The sequence below is a fragment of the Ictidomys tridecemlineatus genome, chromosome 14, assembly GCF_052094955.1.
Source record: "Ictidomys tridecemlineatus isolate mIctTri1 chromosome 14, mIctTri1.hap1, whole genome shotgun sequence".
Classification (NCBI taxonomy): Eukaryota; Metazoa; Chordata; class Mammalia; order Rodentia; family Sciuridae; genus Ictidomys; species Ictidomys tridecemlineatus.
In genome coordinates, this window is record NC_135490.1 from 2,010,816 (window position 1) to 2,034,028 (window position 23,213).

General features: G+C 47.5%; 1 protein-coding gene across 2 annotated transcripts in view; it reads right to left on the reverse strand.

Moving 5' to 3' along the window:
* Positions 1-23,213, reverse strand: part of Csmd1 (CUB and Sushi multiple domains 1) — a 1,629,066-nt gene that overhangs the window by 157,173 nt on the left and 1,448,680 nt on the right. For both annotated transcript variants that reach the window (XM_040292009.2, XM_040292008.2), the window contains exons 36-37: positions 22,021-22,117; positions 12,888-12,992 (exon numbers count right to left, since the gene is read on the reverse strand). In XM_040292009.2, coding sequence (XP_040147943.1) covers positions 12,888-12,992; positions 22,021-22,117 — 202 coding nt within the window. The remainder of the gene's footprint in view (positions 1-12,887; positions 12,993-22,020; positions 22,118-23,213) is intronic.

The following is a 23,213-nucleotide window of genomic DNA, read 5'->3' on the forward strand; positions in this document are numbered from 1 at the left end:
CAGCCCGCCCCAGGGCCCTGCTGCTAAGCCGTGAGTCTATGTCATCTGGTGCACCACCAGAATCTGGGATTGAGACGCTTTCAACCCATGAAGGGCTTCTTGGCTGCAGCCCACCATAAGCAGATGAGTTCCTGTGCTAAGGAACCATTTTTTTGCAGAACAGAAGTAGCTAACTATTCCTCTTTCTTTAGATTCAAATAGGCTTGGTTCACCCAAGAGAGCAGTGTTGCTGCTGAATTCCATACACTCATGATGTAAAGATAGCATTAAGGTTTAGGCTGTGCAGGAAGACAAGAGGGAAACTGAATTTCACTTAGGACGACCCCATGAGCTTGACAGAGGACGTGCCTGAGTCACATAGACACAGACATAAACGTGTCACCCCATATCCTCAGACTTTTATAACACATTGTTTAATGTGTCAAAAATCTCCATTACAACACAAATTTTCTGTAGAGAAAATTCATTGATAAAACAGGATCACAAGAGAAGAAGAGAAAGAAAACCCTACTGTTTTACTTGTTGTCTGAAGTTTAGAGTCTGCGGCACGTGAGGTTGTTTTGTTTGTAAACCGTTGGCAGGTCCATCACATGTGATAAATGCTACTTCTATTTCTTCCATTTGTTAGACGGGAAGATCTCTTCAAAACCCAGGGATTGTGTCAGTGAAATGATAAAATGTGTTTGGAGGAAATTGAGTATTTACTGTGTCCCTCTGGGGATTCATACACTAGGAGAGGATTTTAATGGCATCAGGTAACCCTGTAGAAATGAATCCTCTTACACTTCACAGTATCAGGTTTGCAGCCTTTCTTGGCTCACAGGAGCAGGGTGAGAGCACGGTGAGGTCTGCTCTGCAGAACACCTGAGCAGCACTGAGCAGCCCAGGTCCCGCCGTTAGGGGGAGAAAGTAGGCAGTTCATGCTGGGCCACAAACCCAGAGCCAGCATCTGCTTGCCCAGCTCTCTGGAACTGCTGCAGGTGGCGTTAGCCACCATCACCAACAGCACAGCCCTGTCCACAGGCTGAGAGCTGGTGCTGGGCCATTGGTCTATTTCCCTAACTAGACCACAGAGGCCCTGGATATGAAAGGTGTGGCTTATTTTCTTCTTCCTAGTGCTATGGGCTGATTGTCTGTGTCCCTCTGAAAGCCACATATCAAAATTCTTACACTCAATGCAATGATGGCACTTGGAAGTGCAGCCTTTGCAAAGGGGGAGGTGCAGATGGCACCACAGTGTGGGGCTGACCCCATGATGGATTGGTCATACCACAAGGAGAGAGGACAGAGGTAGACTGCCCACACATGTGCCCCAAGTGGTCACATGAGGGCACTACAAGGAATCCGCCATTAAAACCCAGGAAGCAGGACCTGGCGGGAACCAGTCTGCCAATGCCTTGACATTGGCCGTGCACTCCCCAGGCTGGGATGACCGACACCTGCTGCTGGAGCCTCCCCTCCGGGGTGCGCGGCACATGAGCCGATGAGAACAGGTGCACACGCACACGCAGGATGGAAGAAAATAATTAATGATGGATGGAAAGATGATAAATTTGGTTAAAAAGAATCTCAGTCATTAGCTGAAAAACTATTTGTGCTTTGAATCTCAGTCATTAGCTGAAAAACGATTTGTGCTTTGAAATAACGTATTCTCATATTGTTTGTTAATACAAAAATACGGTGAATTTTCTTTTTTAAGGATACTGGGGTTGAACTCAGTCCTGCTCTGCCACTGAGCTGCTTCTGCAGCCTTGTTCATCTTTTACTTGGAGACAGGGTCTCTTAGAGTTGCCCAGGCTGGCCTTGAACTTGAACTTGGGATCCTGACTCAGCCTCCCGGGTCACTGGGATCAGAGCCGTGCACCGCGGTAGCAAGAAAAACAGGTTGTTCTTTAGCAACACACTTCACTTTAACAAATAAAAATGGACAGATGGACCTCCCCAGAGAAATGTTGCTGGACACACCCCTCTCCTGTGGTGGACAGTGGATTCTGTTTCACATGGGGACAGAGTGCTGATGCCCACGTGCAGGGCAGGTATCATGTTTTTATGGGGGGAGGTGACTCCTACAGATACAGCTGTGTCATTCTCAGCCAAACACTTACTCAGGACAAATTCCAGTAGCTCCTTACACTTAAAATGTATAGAGAGACATGTGGTTCAGGAAACTAAGATCTAGTGAGAATTTTCACATGTCAAACACTATGCTTAAAGTTTTCCTCAATTACATAAAAAACAAATCTGACCATGCAGCATTTACTGTCATTTCTAGGGTTTCTGAGTGAAAGGCCCATTGTGTGTTTGAAATGATGACAAAGCTGTGGGGTTTTTAAAATGTTTTTAAGTCTTTTAATTAGTGTATCCTATATATTAATGGGAAAAATTCAAAACAAACTGAAGACACTTAACACATGCCACTAAATGTACTTTTAGTGAAAAAAGTACATTTATATTCATGCATTTTTGATTCATAAAACAAAGCAAATATTAAACATTTGGATTTAATACTCAGGAGGTCCAATGTTCAGATAAACTGACTAAAATTTGTTGGAATAAAGTCTTTTTAGTATAATTCATACATAATTCTAATTCATTTTCTTTGTTTTAAATGTTCTGCAAGTGGATTTATAGGCAATGTCCCATGCTCCAAATCTAGGCATGCCTGTTTATGTCTGTACTATCTATAGATAGACTAATGTGTGCAATCTTACATTTCCAAACAGCCATATTGTCAGAAGCCATATGTCAAAGATATTCATATCAAACAAAATGTGGAACATAAAACATTGAATTCTAACACTATTTAAGTATAATCTGAAGAACATAATTTTAAAAATTCAACTGTATATTCAAAACAAAAAATGTAACTGTGTACAATATCCATGCCAAGCATATTCTGTTAACCAATTAAGAAACTGATAGCACAACCATGAAAAATACATACATATATATATATATATATATATATATATATATATATATATATATATATATATATTCTCTCTCACACACATACACACACACACACACATACACATATATATATACACACACATTTTTTGCTATTTTCTTTAGTATCAATCAACTTTTCTAGCTTTTCAACGGTTGGTTCAGGTCACACTTTTTAAAAGAATGTCAAGTCTAGGAGAGAAAACAAGAACATGGCACAAAAGCAAATATAGACAGTGTTCCCAGTGAAGACATTACTATAACATCAATGCATTCATGAACCGACCATCCATGTGAAACACTCAAAAACAAACCAAAATGCCCTGTACCCCAGGTGAGTATGTAGCTACTCTCATTGGAGCTGGCAGGAAAATTCTTGCATTCACTCATCTTCTCCGGAAAGTGTAACATCCTTGGGAGAGAACTTCCAATTTCAAACATCTCTCTGGGAAGCATAGGTCCATTTTACAAAGGGTCCCTGTAGGACAACCCTTCAGGTGACCCCTCTTTGGACACAGAGGGTGCTTAGGTGCACGGACGTCTGTTTGACCCTTGGTCAGCACCGCCATACTGTGCCTCTGCAGTCACACTCACAAACCCACAAACCTGCCGTGACTTAGCAATTCTGCTTTTCCATGACACTCTGCCATTTCCACTCCAAGACTAGACTCACCTGAACAAAATAACATTTAATGAAAGTAAACTTACTAGAAAACTTAACCTATAGAACCACAATTATAATTGTTACAAGGCAAATCTGGTTCCTTGCCGGTATCAGAACCACATAGATTCATAAACAGACTAGAACTACCAAGCATTTCAGGTCCTTATGTACGTCCTTATGTACGGCCCACATAGAGCAGTTGGTGATACACAGGAAAGGGACACACACATTCAGTAAGAACACACCACGGCCAGCAGGTAGAAACCCACAACTGAGGGAAAACACACACTCAAACACAGAACAAGCAAAAGGGGGGTAAAAAGACCTGTGCTACTTAACCAGAAAATTTGATCCATTTCTTCATTTTAAAGGCTTAATCATAAAATTACAAGATCCAATAAAAATCAAATTAAAAAATTGGATATTTACAAAAGTTAAATTTGAATAAAAACCCTCGTTTCTCTATTACGCACCTTAGACACAGATCCCTAAGGGAGAATCGGAACTTCCACCAGGAGGCCCATCGGCTCCCCCACCGCAGCCTTCAAACCCTCCTGTCCGCCATGCAGGCCTGAAGTCGGCTGTGGCTGCTGCCTGTGCGGACCTCCGGCCTCCCTCCTTCTGACCTTGGACACTGCTGGAAACCCTTCCGTCTGCCACCTATTCCTGGAACCCAGTGTCTGGCACCAGGCCTGCGCGCCCTGCTCCCGCCCAGTGCTCCTTCCCATCTCTGCTTGCTGTCACCTGGCCCCTCTAGCTTCCCAGTTTCAGGAGTGTGGCAGGCTCCTTCCTCCTGGGGCCTCTGAGAGGGGCTGTCCTGGCCCCATCACTTCCCTACGTCTTTGAGGCTGGCTGCTCATTCCTGCACTGTGCAAGAAGTAGCTGAGACCAGAGGCCATCCTGGCCCCAGAGCCCTCTGCTAGCCTTCCAGATGTTTAACTTGACGTGGGCAGAGACCAAATCTGTCTGTCTGTCTTGTCACCACTCTAAGTACAGAGTGCAGAGGGTCGAGACCAGTCAGGAGAGATGCACAGATAGCTGGTGAAGGACGGATGTCACCCACAACACCCACCAGGGCAATGGGACAGTGGCGGGAGCAGTCACCCACGGCAGACAAACAGAGCACCGGTACACACTTGGGGACACTGGGTCCAAAAGCAAGATGAGTTCTCTCTCCCATGCACACAAAGCCAAATGAGGCCCAGCAAGTCCCAAGAGCAGATGGACCAAGGACACCTGCTGGTGTCCAGACTCTTCCTCCCAGCAGGCCCTGCTCCCAGAGGAGCCACGGGAGGAAGGCAACAGGTGTGTCTCCAGGCTGGTGACTCTCTCAAGTGGGCAGTGACCAGGAGGCCCAGCTCCCACAGGACAGTTATCACAGAAAGCCCTCTCAGTCCCCTCACTTAGGACGAGAGTCACACAGGGAACCTGGTGATGAGTAATTCACAATGCACCTGTAACTTAAAGTACTTTTAAGATGCCACACATCACAGGGAGGAGTTTTGTTGGTCTTTTGTGTTACATTCAACACAAAAATAATCCTGAGGGGTAGACTTTACATCCTTGGAAGGGTCTCTGTAATCTCTGTGGGGTAAAACAGAAGCCAGATTTTACGTTACTTGAAACATTTCCATGATCTGCAGTGCAGTTAGGATATGTGGGATGCCGTGAATGATTATTGATCGATTTTCACAAAAGCAATTTAGGTAGGACGGAGGAACGCATTCTTTGTCAAACTGCAAAGTTAAAAAGAGGTCTTAAGGGATTTTTTAAAAAATAAAATAAATTCACTGTCAATATGTAAATAAAAAATGCAGAATTAACAGATTCATCATTAATATAGAAATAAACATATAAGGGTCTTCATATGAAGTGGCTGAGATGATAACTTCATCCACCATGGAATGAGCCCCCGATTACAGCGTCCCTCTGTGGGGAGTACTGAGCTGCTTTCTCTGGGCTGGAACAAGAGCCCTGCATATGTGTCCAGGGAACAGTGAGGGCCAAGGGTGTTACTCAGGCCGACCAGCCAAAAGGAGAACCAAAATGAGAAAAGTCTATATAACGAATGTCGTAGTAAAGTGTCATTAATGCACACACTAATAATTTGCATATATTTATAAAAATTATTATAATCATGGAGGACTAGACCAAGTTGCGTGTACTTAATTATGATAACATCCTGCTAAATATATCTAGTGCTTTTTATTTCAGAAAAGTTAAGGAATTTTCGAGGATTTTAATCCTCTTTTAAAATACTTCTTTCTGAGTGCTTGTTTTGGGATGAATTCACAAAGAAACTGAAATGCACCAAATCCCTGGTGAACAAGCAATAAGAAGGGTGTTTTAAAAGCACCCTGCAGGAAGCAGGACTTGCTGTTGATAGGCTCAGTCATCAACTTAGCCACCAAGAGAAATTAATGCAGCTCACTCTGTTCCCAGTATCTCATCGAAATGTCTAGAGGACCGTCAGGTAAAGGCCACCTTTGCATATTCTAGGAAACCATTTTTGAAGATTATTACAAGTACTTCTTAGGTTACAGAACAAGAAAGGGTATCTAAACTAACTAGTCTCTAAATTACCATTTAAAAAATTTTATTTAAATAAGTCCTGTTTGATTTTTGCCTTCTTGGCCATAGAGGTCAAAGGTAAATTTAAGGCCTAATGACGGCAATATTTTTAGTCTGGGTGGATAATACTTTCATAATCTTTTTTTTTTAAGTTTCATTGCCTGTAACTGTTTTAGTTAAAACAATTTCCTCATTGTGCACCTATTTTTTTAGTTGGACTAAATGCCTTAGGAGAAGACAAATTGTCATTTTTTTAGAATCTAGGTAGTCTTATTTTTTATTCATTTAACTGTATATCTTTGGGGCAAGGTTTTACTAATGCAGGATATACCACATTTTTCAGTGCAAACCTAAATGCCAACAACAAAAGTGCACAAAGGAGGACTTAATCATGAGTAAGTTTGAACTTGTACTTGAAGTAGTAATATTATCTCAGGCTTCTCAAGATAAATTAATGAGTAAAAATAAAAGTCTGGGGCTGGGCTATAGTTCAGAGGTAGAGTGCTTGCCTAGCATAGGTGAGGCACTGGGTTCAATTCTCAGCACCACATATAAATAAAGAAAGGAAATAAAGATCCATCAACAACTAAAAAATATATTTAAATAAAATAAAAGTCTGTATCAATAAGGCACAAAAGTAAAATAGTTCATACTCATTTTATAATGATTAATATTAATTTAACTAATAAAAATTAATGCACTGAACTTGCAAGTATGGCAAGAATGTGAAAAAATACTTAATTTTATCTTTTATGTCATTCAATTCAAATACTGAAAGAGTTGCTACTTTGGCATTTCTTCTAATTTTCTCTTTTTCATGGTAATTAGGGATCACTGATTTCATGGTGCATTGTGAGCCTGGCATGTAACCCCGCCAGTTGTGTACAGTCCTGGCTCCAGGCTGGTGCAGCGTGCATGGTCCAGGCTCTCTTCCTGCTGTCCAGGGCCCAGACGCTCGTAGGGGCGTGGCCTCCACACTGCTGGGCTACAGTCAGTGCTGGGTCACAGCTTAGCTGAAATCCATCCTGCACAGTTGCTTGTCTGTTTACCAGCTTTCCAGGCAGGTGACACACCCTATGGACTCCAGGAATATGTGTTAGCTCCATTGGTTTTCCCAGTAGTGAATTCTGGCTGGAAAAGAACCTCTTCAGAAAGACCATGAGAAGAAAAGCTTCCTCCTGAAGCGTGACCTTGGAGCCTGCTTGACTCACCTGCTGGCACTAGATGGACTAGAACTGTGACAGGCTGCGTGAGGTCATGCACACTGGTGGGCTCACAACACTACCTGCAGATAGATGGGGTGGATGGTGCCCTGCCGACCCAGGGCACCGACACCTCCCAACTAGCAGGGCAGAGCCACATACAGCTCAACCTGAGCTCAGTTCACTTTCTTCAAAAGGCTCAAGCATGAAAACGGGGCTCCTAAACCTGCCTGCTGCATTCGAATCAGAACAGAGGGCGTCTATTGCAGGCCACCTTGGAAGAGCCAACAGCTCCCCATAGATAAACACCTAGAGTTTGTCTGTATTGTAGATGTACTTAAATTTAATTCTGTAATATACTTATGATTTTTTTCACAATTATGATGAAACAGCACTACTTAAAAGTTAGGTGTGACTTAGATGATAGATGTATGGATAATATCACTTAAAAACAGGCACTTGAGAAACACTTCCCAATGGTTAACCTAAAAAATATTTTTAGCATTCACATAACTATCCTTAAACTGGAGCAATTTTAAATCTCTGAAACCCCAAGAGTAATTTTAAAATCCACTAGAGCAATTTTAAAACCCCTAAGTCAAAAAAAAAAAAATCTTGAACTAGAGCAATTTAAAAATCTCATCCATTTGGGACACAGAAATCTGCAAAATGAAACATCACTCCCACCTTAACAATGAGAAAAGGCCTGACCCTAAGATCACAGCTCATCGGGACCCCTCAGGGTGCTGAGGTTGCAGGTACCCAGGTGACCCCGATTCTGAAGGACAGCGCCTCCAGGAGGAGGAGACACAGGCTGACCTTGGGGCAGGGCACAGAAGAGCACAGAGACTGGCTCAGCCGAGCCCACAGCCCATGGCGGGCACACAGAGGGGTTTGCTCTTCCTTGAGGGTCCCCGCTGGGTAGTCAGCCCCAGGATGGGCTCTGTGAACCCCAGGCACTTCCTGACCCTCAGAAACAGAGTTGCCAGTTCCTGTGAAGGAACTGGGGGTGTGTGCAGGGCCTGCAGGCAGCTCAGAGCAGGGAGAGCAAAGCATTTCCACACCCAGAGACGTGGCAGGAAAGCTGGCAGGAGCTCAAGACCCTATGACTGCTCCAAAATCGAGGTCTCCTGCACTTGGGACTGGCAGGGAACTAGCACCCAGACCAGCCTCAGGTGGACTTTGGCAGCCTTGGCAGGGCGGGCAGGAAGGCTAAGAGAACCCCGTCTTGATCTGCAGATTCTACAGGACGACACAGTCAGGAAAAGCCCAACTCAAAGGACTCCCTGAGCCCAGAGCGCACAGCAGGGGGAAGTGGCAGCAGCAATTCTGGGGGAGGGGCAGGCTTGGGAGAGAGACTGGCTCTCCAGAAAAGGCATCAGGGACCGGAGGCTGAAGGTCAGGCCCTTAGCCCCCAACCTCTGCGACCTCACTGCCAGAGGTCAGAAGAAGCCATGCCCCGTGACCATAGCAGCTGCACAACCCTGGCCCAGCTCAACTCCCGCCTGGCTCCATGCCTCAGACACAGAAGAGGCTCACTCAGCTCAGGCTGCACGCATTCCTTGGGGTCTCCATGGTTCTAATGGCGTCCAGCTTCAAAGAAAGACTGAGATGTGCAAAAAGAAAAAAAAAAGAAAGGACAATCCTATGCAGAGCGATAAAGCAAGGCATAGAACCAAATTCGGAGCATGCTCACGAGAGGGAAGATCAGACATGGATGTGAATATAACCATGAAAATCATAGGAACGATTCCAGTGGGAAAGATGGCTGAGGTACCTGAAGGGAAGGGGCAATTTTGGTAGAGAGATGGTAATAACAAGAAAATCAAATGGAAATCCTGCGGGGAAATCCTCCAATGAGAGACGAAGGTTAAGGGACTGGTTAGCAGAACTGATGCAGCTGAGGGAAGACCAAGTGCTGATGAAGACAGGTCAGTAGCAACTGCGTAAGAAAAACAGAGCAGCAGATGAACCACCGGAACCCGTGGGAACTTGGAGGAGCCTCAGTCTGGCCTCTGTGCCGTCACCATCCCAGAAGAGGTAGAGGAAGAGAACTAGAAAAAGAAACATTTTGGAAAATAGTGGCTAAGAATTTTTTATAAATAAAAGACATCAAAAATGTCTTGAGACAGAAAACCCTCACACAGAAACTCGGATGGACCCTGTCTGTGTCTGTTCTGCCTAAATTACAATGAGAAGGGAGTTGTCTGCTCCCAGCTTTGGGGTCTGGAAGCCGCGGGCTGAGAGAGCCGCATCCGATGGGGGCTTTGCAGCAGTGCCATCCGTAATGGAGAGACAAGGACAAGGAGAGAGCCTGGAAAAGCCCCATTCCCATGATCAGGGTGTCAGTCCACTCATGAGGACATGACCCCGTGGGTAATCACCTGCCCTTAGGCACCCTTCCCCACACAGCTGCACTGGGGACCAAGTTTCCAAACTTGAGCACAGGTGGGGGGACACGTTGAAGCCACAACATACACAAGCAATGAGGAGCTTCAAAGATGGCAAAATTGAAGGTAAATACAAAAGGTGGGTTTTTTTTTTCATTTCTAAACTTTCTGAAAGATCATTGAGAATATAAAGCAAAATATGTTTTGTGGACATTATATAACATAAGTAAAAATAAAATGTAGGCCACCATTAGCATAATGGAAGGAGCAGACAGAGCAGAAGCAGAGGGCACAGGGAGAGGGCAGAGGAGAGGGTCAGAGGGTTCACCATGTGTGAGAAGGGCCATCAGAGACTGTGGACTTTCAACTCTCGGGAACTCCTGGATGTCCTAAGAATCTGCTCTAACAGGCCCACAGTGGAGGTAGGTTTGTGTGTAAGTTAACCCTACAGCCAGCAGAGAACAAGGGAAGACAGACAAACATCGGTGGGCACACGGAGGCCTCCAGTGTCAGGTCACGTATTGAACTTGTGCTCCCCCAGACCCCACTGGAATCATGACAAGCCCATGATGTCATACCCATCTTGCTCCCTAGCAGCCAGTTCCCTGCTGGGCACATTAGGTCAGGGTTTGGAATTTCCAGAGTAAACCAATGTCACCTTTGTCCACATATCAAGAATCTCCAGGTATTTGCTATCCTTTGGTGTGGTTGATTTTCTTTAAAAACAAGACCAGACTGAGTGTGGTCCATGTGTTCCTGCTCAGATGTCCCGTGGAGCTACTCGATGCGAAAGGACAGATAACCGGTAACTGAAGGACGAGTTAGGCATTCAGGGATCCCAGGGCTCAAGCTCCCACCTGCACCATGGGAGCTCCCAGAGAATCTGCGCACCTTCCTGGGAACCTTCCTGCTCTGTGTGTGTTGTGGCCCATCCCTTCAAGGGAAGCTGCTTTTGTCTGGGCACTTCCCCAGCATCACGGGTGCACCCTGGCCTGCTGCGCTCAGGCTGGGCTCATCTCCAGGTGAGAACATACCGTGCTCTGACGGAAGCCGGTGTGCAGCGGCATCACTCACACCTCCAAAGCTGGACCACTGGACCTCCACCACGGATTCCTCCAAGCGTCACAGACCTTCACAGGTTTCCATCTGCTGCTGACGTGACGTGCCACCCAATGGTGGCAGGGATATCTGTGGCCTCCCCCTGCAGGGAGGCTGGGACTCCACGGAGGGGCTCAGTAAGCAGTGTTCCTGGAAGACGCTTGCTGTGCCCATGCCTGTGCTCAGACCTTGGCAGGTGAAGGATGCTCTGTGTTCCCTTAATCCACCCAGAAAGGCAGAGGTGTGCAAGGACTGTGAGCAGAGCTAGGGGAGGCTCCAGGCAAGCCCAGGCGTCAAGCAGACACCGATGGCTATATCATATCTTGTATTTATATATATTTATATATACTTTAGTAAAAAACATGAGTTTAGAGATCTGCAGAAGGTAGATGGTCAAATATACTGATGAATTTAAAACAACAGATATTCTTTTGGTGACATAGTGTCAACAGTTTTAGGTCGTTTGATGCAGATGTTGGTAAGGTTGATTCTACAAACACATCATAACATCCACATTTCAAACTGCCTTGAAGGGTTAGAGCAGACAACAGACTCTTCTTAATACCCAGTGACATGAACTCTCAGCATGGTGTTAGTTCGCCTCGAAATATAACTGCTTGAGAAAGAACATCACAACTAATGCCAATGTGTCATTTTGTTTGGCCAAATTAAAAATGCTTTAAGTGATTAAACAAGATTCTGGATTCTCAAGCAAGGCTCTGGATTCTTGAAAGTGGCTCATTTCAGTGAGAAATAGGCTAGTTCCTTGGTGAACTATACTGACTAGGAATAAAGTGGAATGTGCACTGGGGGAGTGGAATCTCACATGAGTACTAGATAATAGTGTAGAATAATTACAGACTAATTGTTTTACTAGCATGTCACCCCATGAAGAATAAACGAAAAGCCAGAAACCATAATACAACTTGAGATGGAGAAAATCATTTACCAATTATAAAATTCCTAATATATTAATTAATTTATCGACACTATCAGAAATAAGGTTTACATTTTCCTATCTATAGACATTGGCAAAATGTATCAGAGAGCAGATTTTTCCAGACTTATTCTACATAAATAACATCCCCAGTATCCTTTTATACTGTCACTAAAGCATTCCTACTTATATAAATTAGAATGAACTTGCATGCAAATGCCTGTAATGAGTAGGGAAATTTAACCAGAATGTGAAGCAGGCCTGTGGTTTGTGTCTGGTTCAGAATATTTATCACCAGCTGGAAACACAGCCTTCACAAGCCTGCCTGCACTACATCCTGAAAAACGTTTGTCTCAATTCAAAAATCACTTATTAAAGCTTATCTGTGTATTTGCTTATTTGCAACTGCTTATTAAAGGAGATGAACGCGAACATCCAGCATTTTTCATGCTTGAAAACATGTCCTAAAATAAACCTCTTATTGCAAATTCTCACTTCACTTTTGCAGGGTTCACCTGCAAGATCAGATGCCAAAGAAGCTGTGAGCATTTGACCTTTGTCATCCTGTTCATCAGACTATTAAATCCCTCACATCCGTTTCTCAAAGGTTAGTGTTGCTTCTGCCATACTTTCTTCTAATTAAAATGAATAGCACGCAGAGTAGGCCCCTAAGCGACTGCTCTCTGTTAGTTCTTATTTTAACAGCCTTTGAGACTATAAATGAAAGAGGCTTATGGTATAATCTAGTTGGAAATTAAAATTTTCTGTCTTTGGATGCTGATATGAATATTTGTTATCACTCATAGAAAACTAGTAATATTACAGTTTTTGCATTTTTTAACACAAACAACATGAAATTATAGCAGTTGTTTTTTATAATTATTCCAGAAACTAACTTCTACATTTCTCTATGAATTTACCTTCCATTAGGAAGGTTTCACACAACCTTGGTTTTGTAAGACTCGTTTTCATAAATTCCCATAGTTTTTCAAAACAAAATGTCACTACTTGATGAGCAGAGGTTCCTTTTAGAAAGTGATGGATGCAGCAATGAAAGACACAGAGCATGGCCTTACTTTTGTACTCCAGGTGAAAACCGGCGGCGGCCACGCTGATATCGGACTGGAAGCGCAGGTAGAGCTGGTTGGATGTGCTGTTGAGCAGCGCAGGCACCGTGGTACCTGTGGGAGAGAGGGGCAGAGCTCCAGCACCCAGCACAGGACACAGGCCTCTTCATTTGGACCTAAATGTCCCCAGAGCTGGTCTTGTTCGCCCCTGTTTAGCCTGGCTGTTTGCTGCGGACCCCATGCTCCGGCCCTGTGTGGCTCACACTGAACCCTCTTCCCACCGAGATCTGTTAACGATTTCAAATACACAGGTGTGAAAGGAAAATGCTTCCTTGGCTTGGAGGGCCGCGCCTGCATGGCAGGTGCTGGGAGGAGTACAGATGCTGAGGCCAAGGGGCAGAGGATGCCCTGATAGGGAAGGCAGGTTAAGACCGTGCCTGTGGTTGATGGGGTGCGTCGTGCTTGGGGAAGGATCAGCAAGCTTATTGACTTCTCCAGAAAATGTATGCTTGAGCGTCTCCTGCACGGAAACCATTCTGTAAACAAGGACATAAGCAAGCTGGACATCAAGGAAACACCCTCTGGTGAAAGTCACCCCGGAGCAGGCAAGTGCTTAGCGTGAACTATGTCGAAGACAGCGCTAGTGTGTAAAGGAAGAGTAGTAAGTAGTAAGTCAGCTGGTGACTGTTCAGAATAGGTGTGTGGTATTGAAAACACCCGGCGCTCATGCGTTGCTCTCTATGGAATGTCTCTAGACCCTCCAATAGCTTCAATTGAGCCGGCCACTCAGGAAGGCCAGCTGTCTCTACCTGTCCATCCGTCATGTGGCCGTCCTCAGGCTTTCAGCACATGCAGACTGAGCTCTCCTCGGCCCCTGCTGCCTGTCACTTTCAGCAGCTACCACACCTGAAGCTCCCTCCCTCTCCATGACCCCCACTGCCCTTGTCAGGCGCTCACTGGCTGGCTTCCTAAATCCTGTCCCAAACAGGCTCCTCTCCTCTGGCCATCTTCCCCTCCATCACCCAGTGCAGGCCAGCGGTGGGCTTAGCCACATCACCATGCTCACCCCTAACTCAGGCTCTGCTCCGCTCCTGTGCACAATGCATCCTCTATTTAGCAACCGGGAAGCTTTTAAAAACTACATGTACAGCAGAGTCATGCTGAATGCTCAGGTTCCTGATCACATTAGGACCAAACCTCAGACTCCTTATTTGGCCCAACGACCATGCATGATCTGACCAGGCCTGCATTTCTAGCTTCTTCTCAGGACCTCCTTTTCCATAACTCACTCTTCCTATTTCAAGGTTGCTCATAGTCTTGAGCCTGGAGTGTGCTCCTTCCCTCTGTCCTGGGCCATTGGGCCTTTCTTCATTTTCCCACCCAGGCATCCCCAGCCCTTTCCCAGCTAAGCCACTTGCTGATTAAGTGCTCTGCAGACAGAAATCCTGCAGGAGCGTGTGAACGCACACTTAGGGGAGTTAGTGCTCCTGCTTGTGATGTGGGGTCTGTGCCTCAAGAAGAGTTGGCTCCGGATGAGGGGCCTTTTCAGGCCTAAATCACAGTGCCTAAAACCCTGTAGGTCCTTGCTGAATGAGAAACAGAGGGTGCTCACTAATTCAACCTCTTTGTTGTCCTTGACTAAGATAGATAATAGGTGATAGATGAGAGAGAGAGAGAGAGAGAGAGAGAGAGAGAGAGAGAGAGAGAGAGAGAGAGAGAGAGAGAGAGGAACTAGTGATAAATGGAGATAGATTATAGATAAGACATAGGATAAAACGGTGGATAGGGAGATAAATGGATGATAGAGATGGAAACAGTGGTAGATAGAGAGGAGACAGGTAGGAAAAAGACAGGGAGGCGGTAGGTAGATGATGGATGGACGGGTTTTACAATGGAACAACTGTGGGGCCTAAATGGTAAAAGGAGCTGGGTGTTTGAACCACAGAGCACATGACAGAGCGCCCGCGCAGGGAGGTGGCAAAGAGGTGACCTGGGCCTCCTCTGTCTGCGGCATGGCCTCTCCTGCCCCAGCCCCTCGGCCAGGGCAGGTGGCTGTGAAGGACACTGAGGGCCCCGAAGGGCTGGAGGGCAGGCGGTGGAGGATGTGAGGCCTCCTCTACGTGCCACTCAACCCGCTTTCTAAGAGAAAGAAGGAGGCCTCAGATCCCTCCTTCCGCCTGCTCGGCTCCACTCCCGTGGGCTGTGTCCTCCCACTCTGCCTTACTTTCGTGTTTTGGGTGATACTGCAGAGAGGAAAGTCCGTCCCTGCAGGCCCAGCTCCGGCACCCACCAAGCTCTCACTGTGCCACCTGGGTCATGTCTTGCTGGCCCTGCCCAGTCTGGGGACAGGATGACGGTCTCCACACCGCTGTTTGTGTCCACCGTGAAGCCTTTACAAAAGCAGTATCATCCTCTGCCTCCCACCTTGGGCTCCTCCCGGGGACCAGCGAGAAGCCACTGTGCCCGCTCGGGCACCTTTCCCCAGATTCCCACCCAGGAGGCCCTCTCACCCAGCGGGTCACGCGGGCTTCCATTTCCCCACTGTCCCCCTTCAGAAGAGAAGATTCTAGCTTCCAGGATATCAAGTGTATGTAGAAGCTCCATCCCTGGCACAGCAATGGCACACGGGGACTCAGAACACACTGCCGGAAGTGTCCCTTTATCAGTTTCCCACAGTTGCAATTCAGCAAAATCAGAAAACCTGTTTCTGACCTAGTTCTGACATGAATCATCTCTATCACCTTAAGTCAACTACAACATATTAATATGTCCTAATCAATACGTCCTAATACAGTAAAAATAACAACCCGTCTTTATTACATGAGTAGCAGAGACCAAGGTGCTCTGTGAATTATCATGTCCTGCCGGATAATGACAGTAATAATCCCCCAACAGTCCTCCTGTGCATCTGTGGTGAAATGCACACTCTCTGCTCTACCAGCCACGCGGGGTCCTGAGGCCCAGATGGGACACAAGGTGAGCAGGACCCATTTCTCTGGAGGCCAGGAGGATGCTACTCCTGGCACCATTGAAGCTGGACTGCGTGTGCCTCCTGTGGGGTCCAGAGTGACTCTAGCTAGGAGCTCATTCCCAAGTGCTAAATGCAACTGAGCAGGGTTTTAAAAGTGTTGCCACAGGCAGGATCCTTTTGATCACATTGTTTTACTGTGACCTAGATAGAACAACACGTAACGAGGAAAACTGAGAAATTTTATTATGGTCCCTGAAGATTCCACTCCGAGCACCCGGATGTTTATTTTCCTTTCATATTGATTGTCAGTACAGATTTGTATGCATTTTGCTCTATTTTATTCATTTATAATTTATGATCTGCCTACTTCCAAAATGATTTTAAATGGCTTACAAAAAGTCCTACATGCATATGCCTGTCCAAGCAGAAATGAAAAATCAAAACATGGAATTTATTAGAGATGTCAGTCGCTTTTCCTGGAGTGTGAACCTCTTATGCCTGCTCATTCTTATTTGTTTTATTCAACAACTAAGATGAATTTAATATCTCCTTTATCACTGCCTTTTTAAAACATTGCAGAACAAACCTATTTAAATATTGATTACATTCTAACACAAACTTTTTGAATGATTGTCATTTTTTCCATGAAATTTCAAAAAAAGAAATCTCATTCTAAGAGTTTTGAAATAATTTCTAGAGTAAAGAAATCTTGCTAGTGCAATGCAGAAAATTCTGGTATATCCACTTGGTCTGTTAGATAATGGTGCCTACAGTATTCTCTATAATATCTGTAATACACACATAGGTACGAGCCCGTCTTAGGACGGTTTTATCCTCGGCCACTGGTAAACAAGCCATGCACACAGAGACTCGTGTCTTGTCCAGCCGTTCTCAGAGTCCAGACCAGCATGACGCCACACTGCCATCTAAGCTTTGCCCTCGCTAAGTCCCAACTACCCGCCAGCCAAGGATGCTGTGATTGCTGGTACATGGATGCCCTTCAGTCCAGAGGGCCCTGGTGTCTGGACCCCTGGCCCTGCAGTGCCCTGTGCTGGCCGTAGGGGGAGCTCCCGCCACAGTAACCACAATATGGCAGGTAGCTGAGCTTTGCTCTTGGTCTGTTGGGGAGCTGGGCTGTCAGTGACACCCAGGCCACATCCCTCATCCAGGACCTTGGCACTCTTTCCTTAGGAAGGCACCGCTCTTCCCCTTTGCGGTGAGCATGGGCTTGGGGGGCAGGTCTTGAGACTGTGGAGTGGTGATTCTCACGCCACGTCACCCCCATCCTCAGCACCCAGGATGCTCCAGCCTGACACTCCCATCATCTTCATTAGCATTGCCAAACGATGGCTTCGATCCTGACACCGCGTCTATGGCTGGCCCTCAGCAGGGGCCTCCTGCCTCACTCCTCCACGGCTCCTACTTACCTCAGCCAGGGGTCCTGAATTTTTAGTTGTAGTTCTCCTTCTACCACAGCCTTGGAGACTACAGGTCTCTAGGGATTCTGGTTCTCCTAAGGGCACGGTCAGAGCCGTGCTGAGAAGTGCAGGTAGGACCAGGAGGGGCGCTGCTGAGGGGCGTCCCCCTTCATACCTCAGCAGACAAAGGTGGCAAACAGGGTATCACACATGCAGCTTTATTTATGTGCAGAGCTGTCGATATGAAGCCATGAGCTCACGCCAACGTCTGACTCAGATCAGACGCGGCAGGTCGCCCTCAGCCTTCCCGGGCTGTGTACTGTAATGCACTGGGAGGCCTGGGTGTGTTATCCCCCGGTGAGTTTTATGTGTTCAGTTGCTGATCTTCCCATCTCTCAGGAATGTCAGTCCCCAACCCTGCAGACCAGCCTCCTCACTTGGTCCCCAACTGTGACAAAATTAATCAAAACTGACCAATTCCTGTGCAGTGTGCAGACAACCCATTCCTCACAGCCTGATGTGTCTGACCAAGAGCAAATCAAGAGAAGACCCAGAGCAGAAGTGAAACTAAGTTCTCTTTTTAAAATCTGGACAAATACCATACAGCCCTCAGAAGCAAGAGGCCGCCTCCTGAGCAGCTGTGTGGAGCAGTGTGCTGGGCCTGTGGTGCTGTCTGTCGGTCATTTCCTTACCCACCGGCCTCGGGACTTACCCCCTGGGCTCTGCATACAGAAGGCAGGTCGGAGGCTGGGAGAGAGCCATGACGTAGGTGTCACAACAATTCACCCAGGAAGTGCAGGGGTGAAGATAGAAGGCCCCGTGGACATCAGGTCTTTGGCCAAACCAAGCCTGTCTATTTGCAGAGCAAGAGGCAGCAGAGAAGTTGGCCGAGATGGTCTGAGGACCTGCCGGTCAGTGACGATGCTCCCTGCGGCCCACCCCTGAGAACCTGAGAGCCCCAGCAAGCAGTCTCCCACCCTTGGGCGAAGAGTGAGTAAAGGAGAACGAGAGCCCCGTGGGAGTGGGAGGAGAACGGGAGTCTCTTCATGGCTACTTCTTAATATAATACACTAATGCTCCACTAGAGCACGGGTTTGGGGGTTTTCTTGATTGTTTTTTCCATTCGAGCAGACACACAGTCCCTGGGTATCACAATGGCCGCAAGCCTCAACAACCCAAGCCCTGGCCCTGCCTCTGCCCCTGAGCTTCCCCCGAGCACTAGGGCCACAGCACCAGCCCACAGCCCTGCCCAGCTGAGCACGGAGGGCGGAGAGCGGGCTCCATCAGCCGAGCAGCACTGTGTGGGAGCAGGGAGCCTCAGGAAACATCAGACAGCCCCAGGGGCTCCCAACATCCTATCAACCTGTGAATGGGAGCTATGAAATGCGGTAGGTCTCTTCAGCTTCAGGAAATGTCAGGTACAGCCTAGTGCACCCACTCACCGGCTCTGAGAAAAGGGATGTGAAATATACACTCATTCACTTAAGTGAACATGGAGATATTTCATCCGCCCTCCTGTCTTAACTGGATGAAAAGTTATTATATAAAGCAAAATTATTGCATGTTGTTAGGGCCCAGTTACCTTTTTTTTAATTAGATTTACATCTTCACAGACTATTTGATGAATTCTTTTTGGTTCACTTATGTTTCTGTTTAAGCCAGAATTTGTTTTCTGAAATGTTTACATCTTTGTCTTTTCTACTAATTAAGGTGAAAGCAACAAACAAGTTCTATAATTATTTGGGGGAAGAATTTCTAGAATCAAACCTCGAATCTTGTACTATAAAGACCTGTATCTCCACTTGGGGAAAAGCACCAGACATCAAGGACCAGCTCAGAGCTGTCTCCGGCTTGGCCCCCCCATCACTCAGCAATCGGCCAGCATGCCTCAGAAAATACTTGGGCCAAGTCTAGTACCAAGAAAACAAGGCTACAAGACTCCACTTCCCCTGTATTTCCTCAATATTTCAGTGAGTGTCCTCCTTCTGTGATTCACATCTAGAACTATTTCAAAATTGGAGCAGCAGCATCAGTCCAGCTGTAGCTGCTGGTAGTGGTCACTGTATAGTGAAGAGTTTGTCTGGACTTTGTCCCAGAGGTCCAGCAGATGAGCTCAACCCTGACACCCGCAGTGGGAGGTGTGCCCCTGTCACGTGTGGTGGGAAGCACAGTTACAATCACGTCACCACGACCCCCCCCCTGGGGCTGCCACAGGAAGGATCAGCTGTTGGATAAGGAGCTCGGCCTCCAGATCTCTGGGAGGGCAGAGGGCTGCAGACCTGTTCAACCTCGAGGCAGAGCTTCACCCACCAGACCAAGGAAAACCCTCGCCCCACAGCTCGGTGAAACCCTCGCCCCACAGCTCGGTGAACTTGGTGGGTGACCCAGGTCAGTGTGGCTGGAAGGTGACACATTCGGAGGACTTGGAAGCTTTGAGCTTGGGCCCCTCCTGCTGTTACCCTCTGGGTCTACTTGGCTGATCCTGATTTGTGCCCTTTTAGTAGAACAGCAATCCTAAGGAGCAGCACAAGGTTTCTGAGTCAGAGAGGTGTCAGTGGATGCCCCTGAGCGGAGGCCAGCACCGCTGGCCTGGGGGCTCTGGAGCTTGGTCTCTGTGTGGTTTGTGGAAAACAGTGCCTTCCACCTGAGCAGTCCCTGCAAGCTAACTGTCACTCCAGGAAAGGGTATCAGGACTGAATTACAAGTGGTGTTCACGTCTAAAACTTTTAAAGAAAATTTCTCTTTGCTAATTTCAAAAACAGGAATGAAAAGAGGCGTTGCTTTTCGGTGTGCGACTCCTTGGCATATGTGCTAGGAAACGCTTTCAGGTCTCCATTGCTCTGAGTCACTTTCCTGCTAACTTTGCTCAGTCACGCAGCGGCCTCATTACTGCCTTCTCTGGCTCTCGGCTGGCTCATGTGCATTTAGGGTGTGTTCAGTGACACGTTCCTGCCTGAGAATATCAGGTGGAAACTGAGTTCCATAGTAAATGCTTTCATTTGAAAACTTGGCTGACTCCAAGTACAAATGAGGAAACGGAGCGTCTCATTTCCAAAGTTGAGTCCAGGAGCTATTCAAGAGAAGGCTTCGTAGGAGGCTGTTACACATTGGTTAATACAGAGGAATAGGTGTGAACGGTGAGATGTAATCTGCAGATAAAAAAGTGGCAGAACACATACCCTGTAAACATGTTTTACCAACTGAGTACGAAAGGAGCTAGGAATGGTGTGTGATGAAGACAGATCGACAGATTTTTTCAAGAAGCTTAAATGTCTAGAAAACAAGTGAACAACATAGAAAAGTGAGAAGAACAAAGGCAAGTTTGAGGGTAGTGGAACCACAAGCTCAAAGCCACTGGTCCTAGTTTCAGGGAGTGTCCCACCCATTATGTCCCACCCATTTGCAAAGCCATATCACTAATCTGTTAATTGTTTCCCCTAAATCTTGCAACAATGTTACTTTTGCCCTCCTACAAAGCTGGAAGTCTACTGTAGTCTACTGCTTAAGCCCAGGATCTAATAAATCAGATCAAATTTTGGCTCCTACTTCTAGATTTTAAGTTATGTTGCTACAGTTAACGCCAGAGACCTTATCTCCTTGAATCCCAACGGGCCATTTGCAGAGACAGCTCCACAGGGTGCAGAGGGCATAAGGACAGCCACCACACAGGGGAGAACAGCAATGCTGTGAGGCATTTCACTGCCTAACACCTACATGCTCTCCTTTGCAGAACGCCAGAGACAGGGTCCCCGAATTGCTTAAAGTGACAGGACTAAACTCAAGAGGACACTGTGAAGGGCCCGGCCTCTCCAGGCCTCACCTTCCAGCAGACCAAGAGCATGGAGGAATGCACTCCACAAACAGCCCTCCTTCTCAGGGTGGGGCAGGGAAGTGGTGGCTACAGGTGACACACCTCATGGTCCTTCACAGGAGCAGACAGGTGTGGCTCAGGGAATTATGACTTGTCACCTTGGACAATTCTATGTTTAAATCTTTGTCCTTCATTTGTAAAAGGAGGAAAGCAACAGAACTTTGCTCTGTGCGCTATCTCCAAGGTCTGGAGGCATGTGAGCAGGGGCCAGCACACCAGCACTCTGCAGGGGCTGGCCATCATGATGAGGGCTGTGACCAGGAAGACGCCAGCCTTGGCCACCTTTGCTCTGATGGGGAAGGCCACGTGGGGAGGAGCTCAGGGGCCAGGAAGCAGGATGAGCTGCCAGGACAGAGCAAAGCTGACCCAGGTCTGAGGCCTCTCAGGGACCATGGCAGGAAGCCCACCTGGGTACCATGGAAGGCACACCCAGCAGCACGAGGCACCTGTTCACAGGAGGTGCCGGGGAAAGCCAGAGGGCCACCCTCCAGCTGGCCGCACCCAGATCTGGCCCCTTGAGCTGAGGGCATCTGGGGTCCAGAGGCGAGAAGAACAAGGCTCAGCGAGGCCCAGTGCAGAGTCACTCCCCAGGCAGAAGACCTTAGGTGACAGTTCAGAACTGGTGCCAACTCTCCCTGCCCACTCACAGGCTCACTGGCTTCTGCTGTCCGTGGGCAGCCTCAGAAGGCCACCTCTGGGAGGCTGAGCCACCAGTGAGTTCAGACACACCTCGCGGAGCCACAAGGTCTCTCCCACACTCCACTGGCTCAAGAAGCACACGGAGACGCAGGAGCCCAGCAGGAAACTCCCACAGAGTGTGCGCTGCTGTGTGCTTTGGCTTCAGATTCTGAGCCACCAGCCAGGACAGGAAGTGCCTCCTACCTGAGAAGCTCCCCAGGCGCGGCGCAGTCACGTCCCCACCGTCATGGATCTCAAGGGAGTCCCAGTTCTGCTCCGTGGCAAAGCTGATCACTTGAATCTGCAAACCACAATGTCAAGTTAATATCTGTTTTGGTTGAGTATTAATCTAATCAGATAGTAGTTTTTCAAGATTAAGATATACATATATCAAAATAAAGAAAACAATTCATGAAAGGACATTAAAAATATTTACAAATGACACTTTTGACAATTTTTATTCTAAAACTCCAAAAATAAAAATATTGTGTAGAAATATTAAGAAAAGAGAAATAGATCATGCTGTGTGCTATTTAAGATGACCAATGTAAAGGAAGGAAGGAGGGAGGGAGGGAAGGGGGGAGGGAGGGAAGGGGGGAGGGAGGGAAGGAGGGAGGGAGGGAAGGAGGGAGGGAGGGAAGGAGGGAGGGAGGGAAGGAGGGAAAGAGAGAAGGAAGGAGGGAAGGAGGGAGGGAGGGAGGGAGGGAGGGAGGGAAGGAGGGAGGGAGGGAGGGAGGGAAGGAGGGAGGGAAGGAGGGAGGGAGGGAAGGAGGGAGGGAGGGAAGGAGGGAGGGAGGGAGGGAGGGAAGGAGGGAGGGAGGGAAGAAAGGAGGGAGGGAAGGAGGGAAGGAGGGAAGGAGGGAGGGAGGGAGGGAGGGAGGGAGGAAGGGAAGAAGGGAAAGAGTGAGGGAAGGAGAGAGGGAGGGAGGGAGGGAAGGAGAGAGTGAGGGAGGGAAGGAGGAAGGGAAGGAAGGAGAAAGGGAGGGAGGGAGGGAGGGAGAGAGGGAGGGAAGGAGGGAGGGAGGGAAGAAGGGAAGGAGGGAAAGAGTAAGAGAGGGAAGGAAGGAAGGAGGGAGGGAAGGAAGGAGGGAGTGAGGGAGGGAGTGAGGGAGGGAGTGAGGGAGGGAGTGAGGGAGGGCAGGAAGGAGGGAGGGAAGGAGGGAAGGAGGGAGTGAGAGAGGGAAGGAAGGAGGGAGGGAAGGAGGGAGAGAGTGAGAGAGGGAAGGAAGGAGGGAGGGAAGGAAGGAAGGAGGGAGGGAAGGAGGGAGGGAAGGAAGGAGGGAGTGAGGGAGGGAAGGAAGGAGGGAGGGAGGGAAGGAGGGAAGGAAAAAGGGAGGGATGGTAGGAGGGAGTGAAGGAAGGAGGGAGGGAAGGAAGGAGGGAGTGAGGGAGGGAAG